General features: G+C 42.2%; 1 protein-coding gene across 2 annotated transcripts in view; it reads left to right on the top strand.

Moving 5' to 3' along the window:
• CREB3L2 (cAMP responsive element binding protein 3 like 2) overlaps window positions 1-25,205 on the top strand; it is a 77,758-nt gene extending 52,553 nt beyond the window's left edge. For both annotated transcript variants that reach the window (XM_069858736.1, XM_069858728.1), the window contains exons 3-12: window positions 4,736-4,902; window positions 6,475-6,562; window positions 8,372-8,553; window positions 9,721-9,867; window positions 11,481-11,539; window positions 12,878-12,946; window positions 20,415-20,514; window positions 21,444-21,570; window positions 22,239-22,464; window positions 23,354-25,205. In XM_069858736.1, the coding sequence (XP_069714837.1) occupies window positions 4,736-4,902; window positions 6,475-6,562; window positions 8,372-8,553; window positions 9,721-9,867; window positions 11,481-11,539; window positions 12,878-12,946; window positions 20,415-20,514; window positions 21,444-21,570; window positions 22,239-22,464; window positions 23,354-23,429 (1,241 nt within the window). In that variant the 3' untranslated portion in view covers window positions 23,430-25,205. The remainder of the gene's footprint in view (window positions 1-4,735; window positions 4,903-6,474; window positions 6,563-8,371; window positions 8,554-9,720; window positions 9,868-11,480; window positions 11,540-12,877; window positions 12,947-20,414; window positions 20,515-21,443; window positions 21,571-22,238; window positions 22,465-23,353) is intronic.
• Window positions 25,206-26,279: the final 1,074 nt, after the last annotated feature.

Below are 26,279 nucleotides of genomic sequence, written 5' to 3'. Positions count from 1 at the left end.
TGTGTGCTTTTATGTGGGCATAAATCACACATACTGATGCAATCACACATACAGCTGTGATGCTTACAGGAGCACTGGAATCCATTTCCGCTGAAAACTCTCATCATAATGTGCATGGTATGCAGCTCAGAGAGAAGTTGATTTGGGTCAAAGTTGCCTTTGTTTTTTGTTTTTGTTTTTTTTTAAAAAAGAAGGTGGAAAATGCGTGCTAAAAAGGAGTCTGCAGGAGAAGTAGGACAAGCTTGATAATAAAAGCAGCACAGGGAAGCTTTCCAAAGAAGTTCAATTTTAATCTTGGACACAGAAGACAAAATCATAGATGCATTGTCACAGACTCTGGGTTGCTGTGATGAATGGGTGTTTTGGATGCTTAATTTGAAACTCTTGATGTTTAACTTGACCAAGTCGCCGTACCTGAAAACTCTGTGCAGACTGTGTTTCAATAAAGTAGAACAGCAGTGCTAAGTCATCTGAAAAATCCATTTCTTTCTGTCTGCAGTTGGCCATTTTATATTGCTAGGTACTTTTTGGCCATAATCTTTCCATGGCTCACCTGGATTTTCAGGACTGCTGTGGAAATTAATTCAGGCTGGTGAAGCATCTTGGTTGTGCCCTAAGAGAGCATTAAAAAAGCTCTATGGGAACAGGATTTGAATTGTATTTGGTAGAGGACAGATGAGGCTGTGCATGGAACAATGAGACTAATAAGACATGATATAGCTTCTCAGTTAGGGGATTGCCACGTATTCTGCATGTTGGATAATGTACAGGTTCTGCAGAGGAATCATTTGATCACATTATTGAACCATCCCTATTTTTAGGTGCATATAATGTGTAAAAGCATGCTGAATTAAACCTTCTTAGGTATTGATTAATACCTGGGTACTTTGCAACATTAATGTTCCGTTAACATAGTCCATGTTTGGAATTGAACAGTGCTAGTGTGTTGCGCATAGAAACGTTAGCTGAGAATTTGCTAAATACTGTGTAGACACCTTCAGTGACATATTTTATGTGCCAAAATGCTTAGCATTCATGGACTTAAAGGGTAGGTGAAACACAGTGCTTCTTATCTAAAGAGTCACTGTATGGTAATCCTCTGAAGCTCAAAGGAAGTTTCAGTGTGGATAAAGCAGCTGGTATCGTTTGTTTGATGGTGAACTTTGAAGTCATGATTTTGAACCCTGAGAGATTTCTAACAGCCAAAGTGACCATCTTTAGGATAAGTATTTTCCTAGACGTTTGAATAGCTAAATCTCTTGTTCAGACTTTTTTCTCTTTATATGTGAATGATTTGCAGCATATTGTGTCTTACCTTAGCAATGCAGTGTTACCCTATTCGTATCCATCTCAGCCTTTTGTTTTGAACTCAGTTTCAGTAGTTCATGTGTACCTCCTAGGTCATATCAAATGTAAACGCCTTTAATTTCTTGACACCAGTCATCTACTCTTTTTTCTCTTGCTTGGTTTGAAGACGAAACCTCCCTTCCCCTCCAGTGGGGGAAGCTTCTGTTGCTATTTCATTTCAATACTTTATTTGCACCTTCTTGCTTGTTCTCATTTTTCTGTAAATTCTCACATGATTCTTCGTACCCCTCCATCAGAAATACCGTTATCTTGGAGGGCATGCCACACCTCTCGGTGTGACCAGTATTCTGTAGCCTGCTCAGTTTCCCCTCTATTTGCCTAAATTTGTCTGGGTTTTTGTAGCATTCTGTTTGGGGCAAGGGTTACCACTTTGTTTGGCTAGTACAATGCTTGGCTAAGTAGACAGAGTTGCTTAGGGGCTATTATAAAAATAAATTAAGAGTGATTTTCAGACAATGTCAACCCAGTGCTCTCAGGAAGAGGAGAAAGGAGAGTGGGAAACGTCCTTGCAGCTCTCATGGAACAGAGGAGAGATTGTTGGTGGCTTCAGAAGCTGGAATGTGCCAAAGGAAAGTAACTCATTGCACATCACTGACCATGATAGTGAACGCGTAACAGGGAGGAGGGGGGGATATCAAAGTGGGATTTGACCAGTTGGTTGCTCCATCTCTTCCTTTTGCAGGATTGCTCATCTGAAATGACAGCTGTCACCATGCATCATAAGAGGCAATGTTAAAAAGGTGTTAGATGCAGTTCTTCAAAGGTATCTTGATGTTAAATGCAGCATGTTGCTCTCTCTGAAAATCATCTGTAACCCTATGAACTGGTTAGACTGGCTTTGAAGCCTGGAATAACTCCGAGCAGCTTGTGCAGATATAAGTGCTGATGACAGGGATGTCAGGTTAATCAGCAAAGTCAGGTTCCAGGGGAGTAAAATGACCCACCGAAGGCTAGCATATCTTGCTGTCTTAGAACAGCTGAATCCTTGTGATGAGTCTAGGGATTAGAGGTGATAAACATCACAAAGTGCAGCTTTAGAGGACGTGCCCTGTTTCTCTGGGCACTCAGGGACAGTTTTCTCTTCTACTTGCATGATGGTACAAATCTCAAAGTTCAGGGCTAATTATCTGATTCACTGATAGCTCTCATTTATATGAAGCCTTCGCTCCCAAAGGGATTCTAAAGTAGAGGATAGTGGTGCCACCGCGTAGCTTGACCCGGAGGAGCAAGAGGCAGCAAGTGGAAGCTCTGCACGACACAATGTTGGGGAGGTTTTGGCAGAAGTTATCCAAACAGGCAGTTGAAAGTTGCATTTGCCAAGGCATTTGGGATTTCCAGGCAGAGTTACCACTTTAAAGTTCTTAACTGAATGGTTCACACACAGCAAGCTAGAGGGAGTTCACGGATCCACTGACTATTTCATTGCAGTCTGTAGGGAGGGAGCCACGCTCTTGTGTTTGTGAGTAGAGGTGCAAGCAGGCTTGAAAGAGAGCAATGTCCTCTTTCCTGAGTTAATATTTAGACAATGCTACCTCTTTTTTTTTTTTTTTTCATAAATACTTCTATTTTTATCCTGCTGCCTTTCCCAGAAAGCTTTGTGTGTAAGCTCTCCAGAAACTTAAATATGGTGTCTAGCCCTTGTGTATAGTTACTTCTCTTGGCAGAGCTGCTGATTACGGGATCCGTATTTTACATTTTTAATTCTTTGGTGTGTCTTTACTCAAATTACCTCCTTCCTTGCCAGCGGCTGAGGTTAGGTCCCACCACAAAGTAATTACTAGCACTGAAGATGTACATGGCTCTCTCTCTTTCCAGTCACCCAGCTTCTGCCCAGTGCCTGTGTGCTGTATGCGTGTGTGGTCTTACTAGCATGGTGAGACAGCAGCACGGGGGCTGTAAGCTTGCTCTTATTTTTGTTACCCGTTTGCAGCTGAACTCTGTTGATATCTCACCAGCTTGATAAGCTCAGATGCATAAGGGTCTTGCATCATCCTTGCAGACTGCTGATGGCACAGCTGCAGCACTGTGGCTGCCTCCCATGGTGTCGATGCAGCATGCGGTTAATTTGAAGATCTGTTGCTGTTTACTGGTTGTACAGTGTATGTGCTTACTCTCTGCTTTAATTCCATGTGCAGTAAATTCTCTGTACAAAGGCAGGAGAAGGCTTTGAAAGAAGGGTCAGCACTCTTTTCTCTTATATGTATTTGGCCTCAAATGCCAGCTGCTTGATTTATGGGCATGCTTCTCAAGACTGCTGACAAGCTGTGACAGAGGACTGCGCTGTATGCTGTTGGGGTGCAGTACAGCTGGTGTAGGGTACTCTAATGCAAGAGAAAAGAATGTACATGACTGAACTCTAGCAGTAGGGATGGGAATTTTTTTTAAGGCATAATTGCAACTGCCAAAAATGCTTTTTTTTTTTTTATAAGAGGGGTTGCTAGTAGCCTTATGGAACTGTTTTAAAAGTCGAGTCCTTCCTAGTTCTTGATCCATTATCATACTTTAGACCTGGGAGAGGGACTGTACAGTCCCTTTACAGCAAGCCCAACAATGCTTGCTGTATCATGAATGGTAATGGGGAGTTACCAACTTAGCAGGCAACTTTCTAGTTCTTGACAGCACAAGGCAAACCCTTCAGCTTTGTCCAGTGAAAAGTTACATGGCTTTCTCCTGATGGGTGAGCTTGCTTTAAGTGAGGCTAGGGTACAGTTCTGCCAATACACGATGCATAATTCATAGCTACCAGTCAGAATACTCATTCTATGCTGTGGCTCTGGGGAGGACTAATTAGCATGATCACCATGGCACTGGTGCTCCTGTGAAATCATTAAAGCCTTTATCCTCTTTTATACTTACTAAATGAATCCTTGAGGGCTAAAAATAAAGTTGAGAGTGTGAAAAATGCTTTGTTCTTACAAGTGTAATATCACACTCTGGGTATTTGTTGATTGCAAGCGGTAGAAGGAGCAGAACCCTGGCTATAGGCTATCTCTACAAGGACGAATAAAACTGTGTCAGCAGGCATTATCATGTGTAGGACATGGCTTTCTGGCTGCTTTGCCCAATGGCTTGTTTAGTCTTGTTTTGCTATGTATTAGCAGCTTTCTGCAATGTACGGTGATTAGTGCTCCCTGTCTTTCCTCACTGCTCTTCTCTGTATCCTGGGGCTAAGATTAGGTTACAGCCCTGAAATGCCGTGATTGTCAGTATTGACTGAGAGCTGAATAGTAAGGGCAGAGTTTTATTGACAGACTGAAATGCCTTCTGTGTTTGTTTCCCTTCTCTGGAGGAGGGATGACATTATTTTCATTTGTAGTCTTTCTGTCTCTGACCTAAACATGCGGTGTCCAATTTCCTTCCCTGGCAGGTGACCTGGAAAATGAGGAATGGTGTCTGGGTACAGAGCTGACTCCAGCAGCAATAAAGACTGAGCCGGTGTTGTGTGAGACATCAGGCCTTGCTCCCTCAGTCAGTCTCACTGTCACAGCCACATCGCTGGAGGGAGAACCATCTGAGCTACAGACGGATGCCCTGGTACATGCAGACTTTCTGTTCTCTGTGCAATTAGCTACAGATTCTTCTAAGACTTCTACGTGCAAGTGTAGCTTCCTTGGTGCCAAAGGTTGTCAATTTAGGGTGCACACTCCTTTAATGTTTTTTCAAGTTTGCTGGTGTCCCACTTTGCTATAATATCTTCTGTTTCAAAACACTTGTCTCCACCTTAAGGTCTTAATGGCTGGATGCACAACTTTCTCTTCTATGCTAGCCTCAAAGCCTGTGGCTTGTGTGTTTTCAAAAATAATTAAACAGTTTCTAATGAACCAGTCCCATCTGAACTGACTAACCTATTTGCCCTACCAAGCCTGTGACAAGCTAAGTGTCTTCCATGATGACTTGCTTTAGTGCTACGGTTCCTTCCCCTAATCAGAACAAGACTCCTTGTTTGCCTGCTAAGTCACTTTTGCCAGATCTGTGTAGCTTTCATGTTTTGAGCTGCTGCTTCCACACCAGCCTGCTTTGTAAGGAGAATTTGGATGCCTTTCCAACTGCAGCCAGCTGGAGCAGCCAGTGGGCATGCACATGGACTTAGTTTGGCTGTGCTTGTGTTGAGGAGAATGAACTGCAGCAGCTGATGGGTCACCAGAGTCCCCAGTCAGTGGTGGAAGAAGCATAACTATTGTCAGTCCCCAGGGTACCACGTCAGTCCAGACTGTGTGGAGTTAGTATATGCTAAAAAAACGTTTCCACTTGGATGTGCATCACAAATATGTATATGCAACAAAAATTATTTTATGAGAAGCTGAAAAAATTAACTACAAATTTCCCATAGTTCTCTTCTAGTCTGAGTGTGCTGTCCCCTGTAAGTAGTCCTGCTATAGCCTGGGATGCCATGATTTGCAAAGAGTACATTGGGACTAGCTGGTGGCTCATGACCATTGCGCAGATTAGTTACACAGGATATTGAGAGAAATTTTGGCTGCAATGACCATGCCTGTGTGCCAGACTGACTTCCTCAAGCCTGGGGCTGTAGCATTCAGGCAGACACTGGGCAACAGCTTGGCAGTCTGGTGCCCCAGCCCTGTCAACAGGACAAGCCAGATGTCTTCCAAACTTCAGTCAGCCGTGACTGTCTCTTTTCCTGCTCATCCACACCGTGAAATGAACTTGAGTCCAATAATGTAGTGCTCAGCGACTGGCACCTCACTCTTGCTCCCAGATGACAATGGTCTTGAACAGGCTCTCCCCCACAGCCAGTAGTGTTTCTGTCTGTGCTCAAACAGACTGTGCGGTCCAGCAAATCCTAGCAGCAGCTCTGTTGCTAAGAGAAGTAATTTGAGTGGGTTGCATGCTAGCTTTCAGTCTGAAATGTCATCTCTGAAGCATAATCTTTTATTTAGCTAAATATAGTAGTGAGAAAAGCCACAGTGGGAGTAGCCAGGGCAATATTCTCTGTGGCCTGGTTTAGCAAATTGTGTGAAGCAGTTAAAGCAGAGCAGGAGGAGAGGGAAACCTCTCCATTTATGGAGAAGTCATCCTTGTATTCTTCTATTAAGATTTTTGAGGTGTGTTCCTTGGGTTTTCATGCTGTTAATTTATCTTTTCTAGATGAAACCACTGAGCCAGAAAGTTCTTCCAGAGATTAAATTGGAGCCCCATGAAGTGGATCAGTTCCTGAACCTCTCTTCTAAGGAAGGTCTGTTAATTACCAACCCAAAATGCAGGGGAAGGTGACCAGAATGCACGATGAATGTACTTTACCCTGATTAAATATTTGGCTTTTTTATTTGCCATGTTAACATTTAGGCTGAAGCTGTTGCCTTCTAGGGATTCAACTCAGGCTGGTTAAAAGCCAGCCTCTCTCTGATCTGTTTATGTATTTTTTCTTCTTTTCACCCCTTGCTTATCACAGAGAAAATTATCCTTTTTGTTTTGTTTTGTTTTGGTTTTTTTTTTTGTCTGTAGCGTAGTAACAATTGTATAGTTGCTGGGGGGAGCTTGAATCCTTAAAGTCCAGGATTATTTAGGCTAGAAGAGAAATCAATATGAGAGGACTTAACTAAAGCATAGAAAACATGAAGAGCATAAGTGGAAACTTTACAGATTTAACCTCTGATACAAAAGCAAGGATGTGAGTTTATATGAAATCGAAAGTTAGGTGCATCTGGTTGTAGCATATTAGTTTCAGTAGAGTTATTAAGAACCACCATGATCCTTTTGCACTAATCTCTAAATGAGGAAGGAGGAGCGATGATCCTTGCCCTGAAAATTAAAAGTGATTTTCTGGCATAGAATGTGTCAACCCAAGGAAAGTTTGAAAGAGCCAAAGATTTGGGCTGAAATTTGAGCAGATAACAGCTTCTCAATTAGGAATGGTTGTTATTCTGTTAGTGAATTCATTTGTGTAGGTAAGTCGAACTGCTTTAGGGAGAGAAGCAAGTAGGGTAGCAGGTGGGAAAAGGGAGGCTATATCTCAACCCAGGATATAGATTCGATTGCTCAATTTGTGGGATTAAAGGCCTTGATGATTTTCAGGTGTGTATCTTCTTCTGGCAGCTACTAGAGCTAAGATACTAGACAAGAAGAGCTCATATGTAATAGCTTTTTTTTTTTGTTACTACTTTTCTTCCTCCCCCACCACCCATTTGATCTTTTCAACTCAGATTTGTGGAGTATAACAGAAGTGGAAGGTGACAAATTCAGCCCTGTATCTTCCTACTCCCAGTTTTCATTGCTGTAAATTTATTTCAGAGAAAAATTAACTTAGTTATGGCTGCTCTGGACATCTGCTAAATTGTCCATGTAATATGAGTAGGTGAGACATTACCCTGTTTCTCTTGGTCCGGACCCATTTGATCATAAGCAGCACTGCACTTGCCAATTCTAGCACAGTTTCTTTTGGCTACAAGGGCAGTAGAAGTTAGCTTGTGGCCCTGAAGAGCACCTGTGATGGTTGCCTGTGTTGTTCCTCCTCCATTAGCAGATTAAAGCCTTTGCTGTCACTAGGTTTTCACCTCCAGGTGTGCCAAACCATATCCTCGGGAGATTCTCTCCTCCTGGTTCATACAACACCTTGGACATGATACCTTCTCATGAAAAATATTGGTGATTTGTTTAATCCACAACAAAGTTAGGAAAGACTATTGTTTTTGGAGAGAAAGCATGCTGGCTCAGAGTTGTCTGTTGATGTGGTTTCACAGGAACAGGGGGTTTGTACTGGAGGGCTATTCTTAAACATCAAAGCATTTGGAGAAGAAGCTGAAGTGTAGGTAGAAGTGGCTGGAGCATATGTTCAGAGCCCTGTTTTGTCTGTTAAATCTAAAGATAGCTTCTGCGTTTCATTACTCCTTTGGATACCTGCATGCTCTGAAAATTTTCCAAGTTGCCACTTTTGCTTGATCCATTTTTTAGCAGAGAGTCCTGGTCTTGGAAACTGGGGGTTGGTGGTGGAAATTCAATTCAGCACCTCAAAACCTTGTGTTGTATGTCCTCTCTTGCCATTTAGTAGTGGATCCCCTGCACCTGCCTCCAACCCCTCCCAGCAGCCATGGAAGTGACTCTGAAGGAGGACAGAGCCCGGCAAGATCACTCCCTCCTTCAAGCCCAATCCAACTACAGGCCACGGCTAAAGTGACATCACGCACACCTTCAGCGCTCTCCAACTCCCCTCTCCTGACTGCACCACATGTAAGCTGGGCTGGCTTTTTCCAGCATTTACTTATCTGTCTCTCTCTTTTTTTTTTTTTTTAATTGCTGCTTTTGCCATGGATTTGCTAACTCTCTGTTGTTCTTTAGATGAACCCATCTCTGGTCAAAACTGCAGATCTAGTAATTCCTGCTCACTGGTCTGTTCTTTTTCCACAGAGAACAGTGTGTGTCATTCCTCTAAGTTGAGACAGGGTTCAACAGCGTCATTAGGTTTCTCCCACCATGGATTATGTTTTGCATTAGGGCTCTGCCCTAACCAGTCCCTGGTAGATCTACATCTGTCCTCTTGTGTTGTTGAAAGCAAGTGGTGATCTCTAGGGAGGGATTTTCAGTAGTGCTTCTCATTTGTCACTTAACTTGTTCAAGCCAAGGAAAGTTTTACTGTTGGCGTTAAGTGTGGGCAGAGCTGGGCCAAGAACAACTGTTTTTGAGAGAATCCTCACCCAAAGGGTCAATCTCTGAATGAAACAGAATCATAGAATCATCAGGTTGGAAAAGACCTCTTGGATCATCGAGTCCAACCACTTCTATCTGCCACTAACCCGTGTCCCTGAGCACCTCGTCTACCCATCTTTTAAATACCTCCAGGGATGGTGACTCAACCACATCCCTGGGCAGCCTGTTCCAGTGCCCATGACCCTTTCTGTGAAAAATATTTTCCTGATACCCAGTCTGAACTTTCCCTGGCACAGCTTGAGGCCATTCCCCCTTGTCCTATCCCCTGTCACTTGAGAGAAAGGGCCAGCTCCCTCCTCTTTACAACTTCCTTTCAGGTAGTTGTAGAAAACAGTAAGGTTTCCCCTTGGTCTCCTTTTCTCTAGGCTAAACAACCCCAGTTCCCTCAGCCACTCCTCATAAGACTTGTTCTCTAGCCCCTTCACCAGCTTGTCGCTCTTCTCTGGACTCGCTCCAGGGCCTCAACGTCCTTCTTGTAGCAAAGGGCCCAGAATTGAACACAGTATTCAAAGTGCAGTGGAAGCTGTCTGAAAGGTCTTCCCCTTCCACACATTCCCAATTGGAAGAAATTGCTGTGTTAGTACATAGAGTCCTTTCTGAAGTGGGAGAGCTGCTGTATCTCTTCCCTAACACCTTTTTCTCTGCGACTGTGTGCACTTACTGTTATATTATTTTTTATTGCACTTGCAGAAATTGCAGGGGACTGGCCCACTCATCTTGACAGAGGAAGAGAAGAGGACGCTGATAGCAGAGGGATACCCAATCCCTACCAAACTGCCTCTGACTAAAGCAGAGGAGAAAGTGCTGAAGAAAATCCGCAGGAAAATAAAAAACAAGGTAAATGTTAATTAGCTTTGCTGGGTAATTCCTAATCATGCTTCATTTAAAAAAAGGCTTCAACAATTCTGCAGTAATGGTCTGTGGTACTGTTGAATGCTGTAAGATGTCTTTTATCACAGTGTTTTTCTTCATTCCTAAACACATCTGTTAAATTGTCTGCCACTGTCACAGCTTGCCTCTAGATATTTACCTGAACACATGAACAATAGAGTATTTAAGCAGGCAGGGTATCGAGTTGCTGTTGTTTGGCTCCATTTTGAAAACCATACATTCCTTACAGTAGGCAGACTGTGTTTGTTCCACAACGAGGAAGGTATTCTTTTCCACTGTTTCATATTTGAAAATCTGACTGTGTATTTCAGTGCCCTTAGTCTTTTGATCACTGAATTCCATGACCTTTAAATGCATGGTTGATACCAAGGCTGTGAAATGTCCTACAAGTCTTTTCTTTCATCCGTCATGGGGAGGAGCCTAGTGATAGGGAGGAAGGTAAGGGAGGAAAGCTTTTTTTTCTCAGGCCTTGCCAGCTCACTTTTCCTAGAGCATATCAGCGTATCTTTGAAGGTGAATGCATTCTGTTACTGGTTTTGCGGGTAGAGGTGTAAATTTGTCCACGCTGAATTGGAATTTGGACTTGTGATATGTTTTTTAAAAATTTTTGAAAGTGACATTGTGCATTTTGTGTAACTTCCGTTGGAGGGGACCTCTGGAGGTCCTTTGGTGCAGCTCCTTGCTTTGAAAGCAGGGTCAGCTTAGATTGAGTTGTTCAGCGATTTGTCCAGTTATGTTTTACTGTTGCAAAGGGCGAAGAGTCCCCAGTATCTCTGGGCAACATGTTCCCATATGAGGCCACTCTGGTGGTAAAAACAAATAAATAGAATTCTTAACATCTGATTGGAATTTTCCTTGTTGCAATTTGTACTTGATGCCTCTTGCCATTTTGCTGTATGGCTCTAAGAAGACTCTGACTTCATCTTTATTACATAATATATTTGAAAACAAAAATAGGATTCCTTCCTTAGCCTTCTCTTTTAAATCTGAACAAACACAGCTTTCTCTGCCTCTTCTTATATGTCATGTGCTCCAGCATGCTTATTATAGCAGTGTCCCTTTTCTGGACTTGCTTCTGTATATCCAAAGTATGTATTTCAGAGCCACAAACTGTATGCTCTGCTCAACTGTGGTCTTGCAGGCTCTGAATAGAGGGGGAGAAATACTACTCTTAAGCTGCTAGTTACAATCTTGTTAATATAGCCCTGGATCTGGTTGGACACCTTTGGCTTTTCCTCTCCGAGATGCAGGGCATTGTATTAGGATCACATTTTAGTATTTGTCTTAGGATATTCTCTTCAGATGAAGCTGATTTACTTTTTAAGGTTAGTTCTGTAAGAGCAGGGAATGATCTTTTTCTTACTGCTGAGAGAAGCAGTCTTTCTTCAGGATGTGGAAACAGACCAAGTCAGTGCTTTGCTTGCCAGGACTAGAACTGAGAACAGTACGAAGGCTTGAATCTAATAACATCAGGGCTTTTTACCAGTTTGTTAATTCATCTCTGCTGCTTTTTTTTTTTTTCTATGCAAATATTTGGTGTTTTTTTTCCTTTCTCTTAGATCTCTGCCCAGGAAAGCAGAAGAAAAAAGAAAGAATACATGGACAGTCTGGAGAAAAAGTAAGCCAGCCTCCTTCCTGTTTCAAACGGGCCAATAGCACGGGTTGCTGGACTGGGAAGGGATCCAGCTGTTGATGCTGGGACTGTTCTGAGCACAGAGTGCCAGCTGCCACCTCGTGGTTGTGACTGAGAAAAGGTCCGTCTGGCTTGTGCTTGTACGTGTGCTGGGCATCTGTACCTGTGCCTACCTCCAGCACGGTGCTAACATGCCAATAGAGGCTTTAAACTTTATATAAGGCAAGACCCATCTATTATTGGCTTCCCACTCATGCAGCTGTGTTGGCCTAACGGAGAGGTGGTGGATTCAGGGCCAATATATTCTGTCTTCTGGTGCAGATAAGACAGAAATGGGAAGTGGGTGAGTCAAGACTGCCTGGGAGAAAAAGCAGGACTCAAGATAACAGTATGCGACCTGTTGACTTCCTTTAGTGAGAAGGAGCCAAACCCCTACTTACTGATTTGTATCCCAAATTAATCTTTTTGTTTCAGAGAGAAGTATTCTAGTATTTCTCTTATGCACTTCACCAGATGGATTTGTTACACCCCTTGTACCATCTCTGGTGATATCCTTGATGTAATTTCTTTTTTTTCTTCTTATCTTTTTATAACTGAGTCTCACTTTCTCTGAGTTACTCTTGTGAAATTCCACACTATGCATACAGATATTAAAGCTATTTTCTTTAACTTTTTCCTTCTCGAAGGTATTCCGGATGGCCACGTTTGCCTTTTTAGGAGTCACATATTTTTACTTGGACCTCTTATGTGGCATGTAATATGATAATCTCCTTTAGTTTAGGATTTTTCCAGGGGCAGTGTGAAAATGAGCACTCTCTTGGAAATTAATCTGGCTCATTAGCCTCCATAACCTTAAAATGCAAGGATCTGATTTCAGAAGCGTGGCATTTGCTTAATTGCCTGGTTCCTCATCAATGAAATGCACACATGCAACACCTTTGCACAAAATACTTGCTAACAACATAAATATAGCATGTTCTGGGACTTAAATTATCTATCTCATGTCCTGATGCACAGAGGAAGTCTGAGCAGGGTCCTTGCATTTGCTGTTTCAAGGGGAAAATGTAGTTACAACACATCCCAAATGAACTGCACCTGCTGGGATGGTGTTGAGCTCTATAACCAGGTGCTCCACAGCTAGCAGTATATTTGCAATATCATTTACACCATGAAGTATGATTAAAATTTGTTGATGTAACTTTTCATTAAACGTAGGCAAGATCGTAGAGCTTTTTGTGAAAGCAGATTGGTTTTGGTTTACTGTCTCTTTAATAAATTACGGATTTTTTTACTATCTTCCTTCTTTCCTTTTGCTATCCCCAGAGTTGAGACCTGTTCGAATGAAAATAGTAAGCTGCGTAAGAAGGTTGAAGTCCTGGAGAATACTAACAGGTAAGGTATGAAGGGAATAAAACTATACTGTAGCATGATATTACAGTGAAAAGTGAGAATCTGGAAGTTAAGAGATCAGTTGAAGTGTGGATATCAGCTGTATCTGATTTAGTTAATATCAAAGAAAGATGGGAAAGACCTGTTATTCTGACTGCAGTGTGATGTAAAGCATAGAGAATTTGATGTCAGGTCTTAAGCTGTCTCCCTAGCCTATGCTGTGCTTGAGAAATCTTTTAGCACTCTTCTTCTACTGCCCAAGGAAACATCATTAGTGACACATAACAAACAACAACCTACAGCCCAACTCTAAATTTATTTAATGAGAGACTGTTTTGACAGGAGACCTTGACCCTGAGAGCATGATACTTCCAGAAATTACAGTGCTGAAGCTCAGGAGTCGTTATTAGTTCCTCTGGTCTACTAGATGTCTTTGCAATTATTGTGCACACTTGTTACCATCTCACACCCTAGAATTTCCTTCATTTGGAGGGGGAAAATTAACTTCTTGTTTCTTAATTTCTGAAGAAATGAGTGACTCCTTGGTGGCTTTCTCAAAGGACAGGTGGCAGAAAATGTTCCATAGCTGAACTTTTAACCAGATGTTAACTGAGAATGGATGTAATTCATGGCCTATGCTCAGTGTGGTCTCTAATGATGGCAAAATCCAATGATCAGGTACTAGTTAAGCCCACTGCTAACAACTTCTAGTTAGAGGCATTTGTAGCAGCGCCTGAGTATTACCATTGAACATGTTGGTAGCACTGAAGCGTGGGTGGAGGCTGGGTTCTGAAGATAAGACCCACGATCATGGAAAATGGCCCCAGAGCATGTCTGGCAGCCAGTGTATTGCTAATTGAGTGGCATGTGTTGTTTCTAATCTCCGGATCCAATCTCTAATTTCATGGAGCCAGACCCTGTAGCACTGCAATTTGTTGGAGAGTGTCTCCCACACACTGCTCATGCATAAAGACATCTGCTGCTTGTTTAAAGAGCGCCAAGCCATTTCTGTGCCTCCTGTATTTTCCTGCAGGGTCTGACATAAGAAAACCAGAAATTGTTCTGTAGGTGTAGAGTAGCATTTTCTCTCCCAGGATCTGTCCCAGGAGGTGCTGAAGCCAGCTGCTCTAAGGAAGGTTGCAGCTGTGGATGAGCCATTCAGGGACAACATGTTGTCAAGCCTAGAACTGTTCTCCCTGGTTCAGCTAAATTTGGCCAGCTGATTTCATCTCTGTGTTGATGTGGATGGGGTCATGAGAACAGCTCTGTTGGTATTATCCATCTTTTTAGATGGGCCCTTTAGCATTAATGCAATGAGTTGCATTTTCTTTTTTCTGCAATAGCATTGATATAGATTTGTAATCTCCTGCAGAGCAGCGGATATTCCTGACCTTCTGCACAGAAATTCTTGTAATTCACGGTGATGGGTTTTTTTGGCTATTTAGGTACGAACTGTATCTAAAATCTATTAAGACTTCAAATTGAAGTACTGAGAATTTAGTAAAAGTACCTGCATTCTTCAAGCCTGGATTATGTAACATACCGTGATATGAGTTTTTTCACCTTAGACCTGAAGAGCCAGTTTTCTTATTTAGTATATAATTGTGCAACTATCTGGTTCAGAGAATGGTTCCTTCTTTAATGCACATTATCCACTTGCTATGGTGAATTCAAAATGCCCATTTTCCTTGTTGGTTTTTGCATAGAGCCTCGATGTGGCATCCAGAAACCGTTCAAATGTTTCAGAACTTGTTTTCACACCATCGTATAGCTGGTACTTCCACCTCCAATGTACCGTCAGGAATCAAAGTACAAAAGCAGTGGTGGTCAAAATTATGCGGTGTCAGTTTATTCTTGGATGACCTAATTAAAATGTTTAGGACTTTATTTCTCAAAGTATGTAGTGCACATACACACATGTATCTTAATATACCCAAAGCAGAGTCCCAGTTGACTTTAGTTGCAACTTTGAGTGTTCAATGCAGTAAAAAATGAAGATGATGTTGAAAGTCTTATCTAAAAGTACATCTATGAACACTAGAGCTATTCTTTTGCTGTGAAAAATTTTAAGAGTAGAAGAAAGATAGCAGGAAAACGAGAGCTGTGATTATATGTAAAAATGCTCATGCATTCAGCGTGGATGAAGATGAAGTTGTTTCTTTACCTTTTTGGAAAACTGGGCTGTAACTGTTTACCTAGAAGTTTGTATACCTACATGTGTTATCAGTCAATATTGTATTTTTATAGTCTGAATGGAGTTGAGAGGAACTGAGGGGCGATTTCCAAAACATACAACTTTCAATACGTGGAATCAGTTTTTTAGAGCATGTTATTCTATATGTAGGACCCTTTTTGCACAGGTATATACCTAAGACTTCAGGAAAACCCTGCTTGCATTTCAAAGTCTGGCTCACTAGAATTTCTTCTGATAAAAATGTTCCTACATTATTCTCAGTAAAATGAACAAAATTAGGAGTATATTTCCTGAGAGCCTGCCTTAGCCTAAAATTCGGGATCTAAACAGATGTAATATGAGAAGTGCAAGTGTGGTCAAAAAATTGCATCCAGTAGCATCTTCCTTGACATTCATGCATCTTAAAAGGCAAGGCAGGAGGCTGGGATCAAGATGCAGGAAAGTTTTTTATTCTCATTGCTCTGAGTGGGTGACTGCAGCAGTTTTGGCATCTTTAGTATTAGAACACTAGCATATGTTTCTTCTCCTAATTTATGTGACTCAAGCCCTTTAAAGAAACCTATCCAAGTTCCTTCCTAGGCAGTTTTCTCAAAACTAAGGAAGCAATTTATTACTTGCATATTTGTTATGTCTTGTAGCCACAAGCGAGCCAGGCTGTCATTGGTTTCAGTAGCATCTGAACTTGTGGGAAACTGCTATCTTGGAAAACAAAGGGTGTGAGAAGAAGATGGTAACAAGAGTTAAACTGGCTTGTCCCCAGGAACAAGAAGGCTTGATCCACTCATGATTTGGCACTGGGACCACCAGAAACTGCCAGTGATCTAAGGGATTGAATACAGTCTTGCACACGAGTATTGTCTTGCTGGGATCCATGGCTGTTTGGGCTTAAAGACAATATTGAAACAGCTGGTACTGTATAGAACATATGAGAAGTACTTTTGCTTTTTGCTTCTGTTGAGTCTGTATTTACAAATATTTGACAATATTTTTTTTTCCTGGAGAAATGATAGACATAGGGCCCAGTTAGCTTATGGTTGAAAGTCACACATGGATAATGCATGCAGGTAGCTGCTAGAGTTGATCCCATGGAGTAATGACTAGCAAGTTGTGTAGATTTCTAGTCTGACAGGTGCCTTACAAACAGTGGCTTTATAAATACAATTGGGATGTTCCTCCATTTCTCATGCTACTGCTTGAGTGATTGTTACAATTCCTAGTCATCTAAAGATCAAATTGCATATCAGTCTGACCCACCAAGGGTTTATCAGCACCAAAGCTGCTGATATGCTTGGCTCTTCCTTCATTTGGGGCTGGTAAATGCATTTTATCAAGTCATTTTCAAGGAGTGGAGGATCTGGATTTAAGTTGCAATGAGATATCTTGCACTTCATTTCAGACTTTATAATAGTTGACAAAGTGTGGCAACCCTGGAGCAACTTCTTGTTTTCAAAGGAACAGGACAGTGTTTTTTATGCTGAACCATCTTTGATGAAAAATTGCTGGATTTTTTTCTTTGTAATTCAAATGAGGAAAAATTGTGGATTTTTTTCTGCTTTGAGGTATTCTGGTCTTTCAGTGAAAACCTCACATTGGGATTTCCTCTTTTTCCTACAAATCGGAGTGACAGAAAAGGAATCTGTGTGTTGGAAGATAGAATACTTTTTCGCTTTACATATCAAAAATAGGTTTTGTTACTCACAAAGTAGATAAATTCTCTGAAAAATCTTAATCAAAGTAAACAGTATTTAGTGTCCCCTAGAAGCTGTCTTTTCTTATTTGTTGATATGGGATTTTAAGCATAAACACTAAACTGAGGAAGCCTCCCAGGAGGGTAGGTCCTGGAGTGACAGTTTTTTTTCTCTTTAATCAAAGTGTCACTGGAAGTGGAGGGGAAGTCGGGACTTGTTTCTTACTTTGGTAGTGAAAGGAGCTCTTCTGAAGATGAATACCTGCATGTGCACACGAAAACAAGACATCACAGGCAGAGTGAATTTGCTGGCAGTGTGTGGAAGGGAGATCAGGAGTCTTCAGTCACTTTACAGCTTTCCTAGAGGTGCTTCCATTGGCAGGGAAAAGCGTGAAAGCACGTTCACACCTCCTACGGAGGTGACCCTCTAATTGAATATCACTGGGAAATGTGTCAGACGCAGTGAAAATAATCCCTGTGGGTGCAAACCCCCTTATGCACGCTACCTTGGGATTGAATTTTCTCCTTTTAGGACTTAGCCATAGACAGTGTGTTTCACTAAAAGCATTTTTGGTCTTCCTGCTGCTGTTTAGAGGGAGCATCTTAGTTCAACCTAAGTTCCTGTTCTGCAGAGCAGAATGCTGTTCCTTTTCACTTTCTTAGTCCAGATCATCCGTGTTGCCATCCAGTAACAACAAAGGCAGCTTTTGCATATGCAAGGAGATCTTTTGACCTTGGAATCCAGTCTTCCATCATTCCAGCTTAAAATAGAGAATAAAAACACCAGGGAGTGCCTCATTTTGCCAATGGCAGGGTAAACTGGTGAACAAACTTGTTGGTTGCTCTTGCCTGAGCTCTCGCTCTTAGTTTGAAAATGAATCTGTAGCCTATCAGCTCTCAACACCGAGACCTTGTCTGCTGAGAAGACAACAGTAGCTCTGTTCAAACAAGTAAATGAGTTGGGGGAAAAAAACATTTTATATGTAGGTAGTTGGTAAATAAGATTGTTGATGAAACTTCCTCTGTGAGACCTCAGAATACCTACCTAGTTTGACTTTCCAAAAAAAGAAGGCGCTTTGCAATCAGCTGTCTGGGCCCACTCCGCCTAGCAGTTTTTCTATATTGGATGCAAAAAGGCAGAGATGAGCAAAACCAGGAGAATTGCCTCTTCTCTGTTGATTTCCTCACCAGCCATTAGCTGTTTTCTCACTGACGCCTCCACAAAAAGTGGCAGGAGTGATCAGTGTTTCAAAGCTGCTGCTGCTGCCAACCCCCAGGCTGGGGAGGAGGAGAACTTCTTCCTCCTCATTGCACAGAGTTGTTCTGTGTCGAGCTCAGTGACTCAGGCCTGAAATGGGTGGAAAATTAAGTCTTCTAATAGCACAAAAACTGCAGGGTTAAAAAGGCATTGCTGTACGGCATAGGAGGTGTCATGTGGTGGGAATACTGTGTGCAGCAAGTTCTGTACTGGAAAATTATATATACCGTGTACTCAACTCTTCATGAACTCTGTGTGATGTGGAGGATGGGAGGGGCAATTGGAGAGAGTTGCAGAAGGGAGCAGGGAATTGGGATGGTCTCATTTATGTGATGGACAGTGTTTTCATCTGCCTGTAGTTTCTCTGATAGTGAATAAAAAAGTGAATTAGACGAATCCCTTTCCTGTTTAAAATATTGAGTTGCAGAATATACCATGCTCTCAAGAGCATGCAAGGCATCCTTCCTTAGTAAGTTGAGAAGGATCTGGTGGCCCAGATAAATCTATGCTGTGAGCATGACTTGTGCTCATTTCAGAATGCATTCCTGAAGTCCTTGAATTCATTAAACTCTAATTAGCAATGAGCATTGATGATTAAAAAAATCTATAATAATAGGCAGACAAGTGTATACTGAGCTGTGAAGGCACCTCTGGGTCTGTCCTACAATTAGCTTTTAGCCAGTTTGATCTTAAAATAATCCTTCTATTTTCTCTGACATCCTAACCTTGCCTCTTGCTTTAGCATTTGACGTCACAGCCTCCAGAGTTGATGCCTTGAGTTTTGAGGGGGTTACCCTCCGCAATAGGTTGTGAGGCTTACAGGAAAAATGAAAAGTAAAATTGGAAACAAACAGCAAAGTTAACATCCCAATGTAAAATTATTCTATATTTGACTGTGTAGAGAGCATATATTTGGATTACTTCTTGTCTGTTAAAAAGCTTTAATGAAAACTACAGTGAAAATTTTATATCAATCATTCTTTGTGATAATTTCCAGTGTAAATTACTAGTATCCTAACTGTAGTAATTGATGATGATACAGCAAAAGAAAAACATCCAGAAAACCGGGATACCTTCCTGGTTTGGGATTGTTGACTCCAACTGGAACAGAATTGTTTTCATGATTGAGACCTCTAAAAGACACAGTGAGAGTAGCCATTTCAAGCATCTGTGATTTTTGTCAACTCCTGGAGGGTTTAGCAAATACCAATGAAGTGCTTTTCGTGCACTGCTCCTCGAATACTGCGTTCAGTTCTGGGCCCCTCACCACAAGAAGGCTGTTGAGGCTCTGGAGCAAGTCCAGAGAAGAGCAACAAAGCTGGTGAGGGGGCTGGAGAACAAGTCTTACGAGGAGCGGCTGAGAGAGCTGGGGTTGTTTAGCCTGGAGAAGAGGAGGCTGAGGGGAGACCTCATTGCTCTCTACAGCTACCTGAAAGGAGGTTGTAGAGAGGAGGGTGCTGGCCTTTTCTCCCAAGTGACGGGGGACAGGACAAGAGGGAATGGCCTCAAGCTCCGCCAGGGGAGATTTAGGCTGGACATTAGGAAAAAATTCTTTACAGAAAGGGTCACTGGGCACTGGAACAGGCTGCCCAGGGAGGTGGTTGATTCACCTTCCCTGGAGGTGTTTAAGGGAGGGGTGGATGAGGTGCTAAGGGGCATGGTTTAGTGTTTGATAGGAATGGTTGGACTCGATGATCCGGTGGGTCTCTTCCAACTTGGTTATTCTATGATTCTATGATTAAATAGCTGAATTTATGAGAAATTAATTCGATGCCTATGTCTAGCTTTAAGACCTCCTCTTTAAAAATGGTCCAGCATGTGGTCCAAACCACAGCAGGTTTTCTGAAAAAGTAGAGAGCTGTATTACCCCTACCACCAAATAGAATAGTTATAAACTTGCTTCTGTACCTTTTCACATAATGGTGAAACTCCTGCTGAATTCATGACACAACCAGGTTGTATATGCATCTAGTCACTGGCACACAGAGCAGTTGTGGTTGTTTGTACACTTAGCAGAATTGGTTTTTGTAGAAACACTGAAAATGCAGTTTTATTTTAAAAATTCTTCTGAAAACACTGAAGAAGTAATTGCTTACAGACATCAGTTGAGGAAAAGTCCAAAGAACTTTTAGAAAAGTACGCTGCTAATACATGTAAAATTTTGTAAAACTAAAAACATTCCCTGCTGCTCACTTCAAAGGGAGTACTTTAATGATCTGTACCTTGTCATAACGGCTGTGTTGTTGCCAAGTGTGGAATTTGAAGGAAAAGTCTGTTTAACCAGCAGCTAGATCAGTTCATTTGATGCTTGTCTGTTGTTTTTGCTTTCCAGAACACTTCTACAGCAGTTGCAGAGGCTCCAAGCCATGGTTGCTGGGAAAGTGTCGCGTTCGTGTAAGGCAGCTAGCACACAGACAGGGACCTGTCTTATGGTAGGTGTCCCTAAAGCTGGGAATTGTAGGGAAATGAGAGTCTCTTTCCACTGCTCAAAGGTGTGTTCCATAGTCGGCAAAGCCCCTCTCTTGCAAATTCTCAGCTTGGGAAACTTCTCTTCAGATTTTGACAGTTAATTTTGAGGTAGGTGAGACTTGTAGCTGGTGAAAATTAATGGTTGTAGGAAGGCATTAAATTCTGGAGGAGACCGGACCTGTGCTTTTAGTTCAATGCTGCAGTGATGAAAGAAGGAGCACCGCTCCTCTGGATGACCTGTTTTATTATTTTGTACAATATTGTATGTGAAAAATGATATCGAGACATGTAGAATGAAAACAAGGGTGACCTTTGCCCAGTTATTTTCATACCAGTAAAAATAAATTTGCTCATCCAAATGAAAATAGGGCTAAGGCTGTAAATCTTATTCTGGCCTATTTCAGTAAAGGCAGTCAGGATAAGAGAAGGATTAGGATGAAACTTTCCCCTTTTATGTCCTTATACACAGCCAATTTGATGGAAATTATTTTCGAGGCCTAAGTTGTTCTCCTAGTCTGCCAGCCTTTCTGTCACTTAGAAGCAAAACTGGGGCCAACAACAGAAATAAACTTGGAAATTCCTAGCAGCATCTGTAAAACACACATGGTGATTGTGTCTGCTTTTCAACTTTGAGAGTAAATAAGGCTACAGGCCAAAATGGTGGCAGACGTTGATAACAAACTCCAGTGTTGAAATCTGCACTTTAAAACATTGAATTGTTATTCTATATGTGCCTCTTTTAAGAGACGTGGTATGTTATGATGGAAAAAATCTCAGATGTTCTGTTTTGAAAAGTATTAGATCTGCTTTGTCTTGATTCTTAGTTTTGATGTGTGTGCATGGGCCAAGAGCTGCTAGTGCAGTTACCTCTTTTTCATCTTCCCTTTGCCAGATGGTGGTGCTGTGCTTTGCAGTAGTTTTTGGCAGCTTCTCTCAGAGCTATGGGCCTTATCCTTCTGCTACAAAGATGGTGTTGCCCAGGCAGCATTCCTCACCAGAGTCCTACACAGACTCTATTGGTAAGTGACAACTATCCCAGTCTTACTCCCTGCTTCAGCACCTGTTTTCCACCCACATCCCTATCCTTTTCCTCAAGCACCTCTTTCCTGCTCCTTAGGGGGCCACTCCTTGCTATACCTATGTCTTTCAAAGGATAGCTTGACAAGCTGTTTTGATGGCGGAAGGTTCCATAGGCATGGGCAGAGCCTTTCCCCACTTGCCTGCTCAGTAACTCTGTTTAAGCAGTTTTCTTTCTGTTTGTGGAACTAAAGCTAGTGGTCTGTAAAAGGTAGCAGGGTTTCTTCTTAGCAGCAGATGTTCCTAGTGTTAAAATGTGCAACTGATATCAGCTGGTGTGTCCTTTGGCAGTATCAACAAATACTCCAAGGACTGAGTGAGAAACTCTTACTATTACGTACCTGTAATGATCCAGTTGCTTTCAATGTGTATTATCCAAGTTATTGTTTATGTTCTGTCCTTGTTTCATGAATAATTCAGAGCTTTATGAGTCCTACCTGGACCACTGCTGTGGTATCTTTCCTCAGCGGTCAAATTAGCAGTTAATACCTATGAAAAGACCTCTGTAGCTTTAGTTCTGCTCTGATGGTTTCCGTTATCTGGAATGACCAGGTTTGTTCTTTGAGCTGCCAGTTTCTCACCTCTTTTTGCCTTCTGTCTTTGTATGCAGTGAGGTCAAGGAGTCTGCTAATTTATGAAGAGCCTCACCAACTGGAGGAGTCGTCAAGCCCAATCTCCTTTGCAGATCGCAATGACAGGCAAGCAGACACCTCCAAGTACACGGCGCTGTCCCTGGAAGCCGTGCCGGGGACACAGCAGGATGATATCATGCAGTTCACAATAGCCAACGAGACAAGGCTAGAGAAATCGGTGCTGCTGGGCCTGCAGCAGCACAGGTGAGTGCAGAGTGTTCAGCATCGGTGTCATTTGTGCCTGGAGGCCAGAAGTAAAACTAGGGGCTCAGCTATGCTGGACACTGAAACATGAAGGAAGAGTTCGGTCTCTTACCTGGAGAGCTTAGAGGCAAAGTTACTGGTATTCTGGAGAAGTGGTTGTTACATTGTAGTAATACAGCTACCGAACTCAGTGCTTCTGCCAGAAACCTAACCCCTGTAAGCCTGTTAGTTGTGCCTACCCACTTCTCTAAGCACTTACTTCTGTGTCTCCTAAAGGAATAAGGTTTTGCCAGCTGGGTGGAAGTGTGAGGCTGTGACTCACTGGGCTTTCTATGATGTTAGGGCGTGAAGAGTTGGAACTTCTCAGAGCAGTGGTCTTACTAAAGCAGTACTGCAAAAAGTTTGCAAGACTCTGTCTTAAGACACAGACCTGTAAAGTTCTCTGAACTGCTCAACACAGAGTTCCTTCATTTTTGTTGGGGGGGCGACTCTGAAAAGAGGGAGATTCACTGGTTTAAATATGTGTATTTTTTCCACTCTACCTTTTCTTGTCCTGCCACTGTCCTGCTGGCCCAGGTCCTGGTCTCTGCTAACAAACAGAGGCAAGCTTACCAAACAATGGGGAGGGATATTGTGTTTGGAAGCATGCTATTCTGAGGGCTAGGATGAGCCCAATCCACCCCACGCATGCTTTCTGAGTACTTGTGTCAAAGTTATACCTAGAGCCAAAGAGATGACTAATTCGGTGTGTTACTGTACTCCAACTGACAAGTACCTGGTAAATACCAAGTGCCTTTTTAGCATTAGCCAATTCAAGCAGGATATGCGCTTTTAAAACTGACTGTTAGTCTTAACCTTTGTTGTTTTGGGTTTTTTTTGTTCCCTACAGAGTCAACTCGGATCTAGAAGGAAATGAAACACTGAAGATAATTGAAATAGATAGAAGAGTCAATGCCACCTCTTAAAAATAAAAAAAGGCCTTTTTTCTTGACTTTCCTCTTTCCCAGTATTTTCAACCAAAGTCCTCCTGACTTGTCATCCTCAGTGAACCAAAGCACAAAAGAAAGGGAGTTTAACTTCTGCATTGACTGATGAGGCTGTGACTGCAGATGGGATCTCTTGTCTTTGTAACTCCCTTCTTCACTTCACACGCAGTCCCTGTCTTTCCTTTTATTCTTTTCCTGTCTGGTACTGCAAGGACAGGATTGAATTATGATGCCAGCAGTGTGCCGGTGACTGGTGTGTGTGTGCGTGCACGTGCACACATCCTAATCTGAGCACAAAGACATTCTGTAAAAGAGTGATATATGCAAAACCGATAGGAGTATGTGGATGATGGGTTTCTTGGGAGAAGATAACTGAGAGAAAGAGGAGATGCAGCATGATGCTGCTCAGAATCTAGCCACAGCTCCATGCCTACTGGTCTACAGCACTTGAGCCTTCTGGGGGGGATTGGGAAGCATGTGTGTAGCCTGCTTCTGAAGGGACAAGAAAGGGCCCTGGTACTGCTGAGCTAACAGTACAGGCAGGAGAGGGATGGGCAATGATGCTGCTCAATTGCCCTCCCCTAGCTCTTTCTCTTCTCCCCTCCAACCTCTTTATTGTTTAATGGGGTGGGTTTCTCTGTGGGTTGAAAGCAGTCCTGGTAGGCTTCTCTACTGCTTCCACCCTTGTGGAGTTCAAGCAAAGATCAGTTGCTGTCTTGTCATGCTTCATCTGTGTGGGAGAATTACACTAGTTTAACTGCATCTGTTTAGAAAGCAGGTTTTGTTAAATTTATGCAATGTTTTGGATGGATGTCCTTCAGTCTGCTATGGCTAATCTGTTTAGCTTAAATCAGTTCCTTCCCAACAAATTAAATTAATGTAAGGCTTAAACCAGAAGTGCCTCCTCAGAGGACCATATGGATTTAATTTATTGGCTTCTAGATGCGTTGATGGAATTTCTTATGTAGACCCAGTCTCTGATTGTTCTGTGTTTTCCTTTCCTTGCCATTTTCCTGTTACTATTGTAAATAGTATTTATTAGCTTTGCAAATTTTGTTCAAGCAGTCGCAATGAAGTGAACTGAGCTTCCCTAACCCTGCAAGTGATCTGGGCAAACTCTGAAATGAGACACACAAATATCACTGAATACTCATTCCCTCCCTCAAAACTCAAATTGCCCTGCAGTAAAGCCATGCATCTTATTTTCTTCTTACCTCCTTTTCCAGAGACGTGATCTTAGACCTACTGCTTAGCCAAAAGGATAGGAGTATAAGTAGCCCTAGCTAGGCACAGTTCAGGTCTGGAGGTGGTAGTCAACGGTGTGGCAAGGCAGCCTCTGAGGTGAGGAACTGAGTGTGTAGGCAGCAGACAAGGCAAAAGAGGGATGAAGTAAGCACGTGGAGAGGTAAAGTGACTGATCCAAGTTCAGTGGAAAAGCCAAGAGCAGTATTCAGGTCTGACCCTGGTCCAGTACTCTTTTCCTTGTCTCATGCAGCTGTTGCCTTTAAGCATTTTTTCTCTTTCTGTACCCTGGTCATGCCTTTGCCCAGGCTGTGATTCTTGCAGTTTGTCCTTGGAGTGGCACAGCTGAACCTACCCCAGGATTTGAGCAGGGTTTTATCTGGTTACTACAAAAGGATGCTCAGACTCCACTGAGGATGGATTTAATGTGAAAGTCCTGATTCAGCAGGCTAGCATAGCTACTTTACAGTTTGACAGAATAAGACAATTTAAAAAAAAAGATAAAAATAAAAATCTGAAGCTCTTTTTTCTTATTTTTTCCTAATGAAAAATAAGGGAAAAACTAACTTAGCCTTACAAGTAATTTTTTACCATGTACAGTAGATATTTCCTGCAAGTATTCTATTTTGTAAAATATTGGATTTATATTTTATTACCGCAGCTGCCATACCAGCTCCTATCTTGTTCTTCATTCTCCTTTGAGTTTCTTCCGTTGGTATCCTATTTTGCCACCTTCAGGCCTGACTCAAAACTCAGTGAAAGTAATGGAAAAGCTTTGGTGGTTGCAGCAGGTTGTGGATCAATCCTCACTGTGCCATTTTAAGAAGGCGTTTCACATTAGTGGCAGTGAAACGTGTACCTGACTCCATGAAATTGTAATGAGTTTTGGCGTACAGTCACGCTTTCTAGGTAATGCCCTAATCTTCTATGCAAGTGCCTTTTTATTATTTTAGCTTTGGTGGCAATAGGAGGAAAAAGGCTGTTGTAGCTTGTTTTGCAGGCGTTCCCTTCTCCTTGGCGTGGGCCAGTCTCTTCCCTTTCCCTTCACAAGGATCCTGCTGCGTCCTCTGCATCATTCCAGTATCCACTAACAATTTTTGTATGATTGTTTTGTTTGAGCAATGATTTATGGCTTCACATGAATAGTGAACACTGGTGGGTGCCACTGAGAGTGCCACAAGGGATGGCTGCATTGTTTAGCCACATGAGGTCAGCAAAGCGACAGGAGATGTGACCCTTCCACTACCCTATGGCTGGCCAGTGGCTGGCACGGGTATAGCTTAGAAAATTCCCTAAATGATCTTTTTTTTTTTTTTTTCAGAGCACCCATGGTTTACCATCTCTGAGGGCATCCGGCTCTGCTGGAGCTTTTGCCCATTACCAGTTAAATGGATCACCTCTAATTGCAAATACAGCTGGCTTCACTGTATTAACACCAAAATTGGATTATTTCTCAGTACTACAAAGATGGACAATTTTGCAAAACCCAAACAATACCCCAACCCCACACACATCCCTGTCTCCAAAACCTACTGTACTGGTCACCATTAAAGCTGTGCTGGTTTTGTTTGCTTGATTTGGATGTGC

The sequence above is a fragment of the Phaenicophaeus curvirostris genome, chromosome 1 (assembly GCF_032191515.1).
Source record: "Phaenicophaeus curvirostris isolate KB17595 chromosome 1, BPBGC_Pcur_1.0, whole genome shotgun sequence".
Taxonomy (NCBI): domain Eukaryota; kingdom Metazoa; phylum Chordata; class Aves; order Cuculiformes; family Cuculidae; genus Phaenicophaeus; species Phaenicophaeus curvirostris.
The sequence above is the reverse complement of the archived record's forward strand: the minus strand, read 5'-3'. Positions and strand labels throughout refer to the sequence as shown.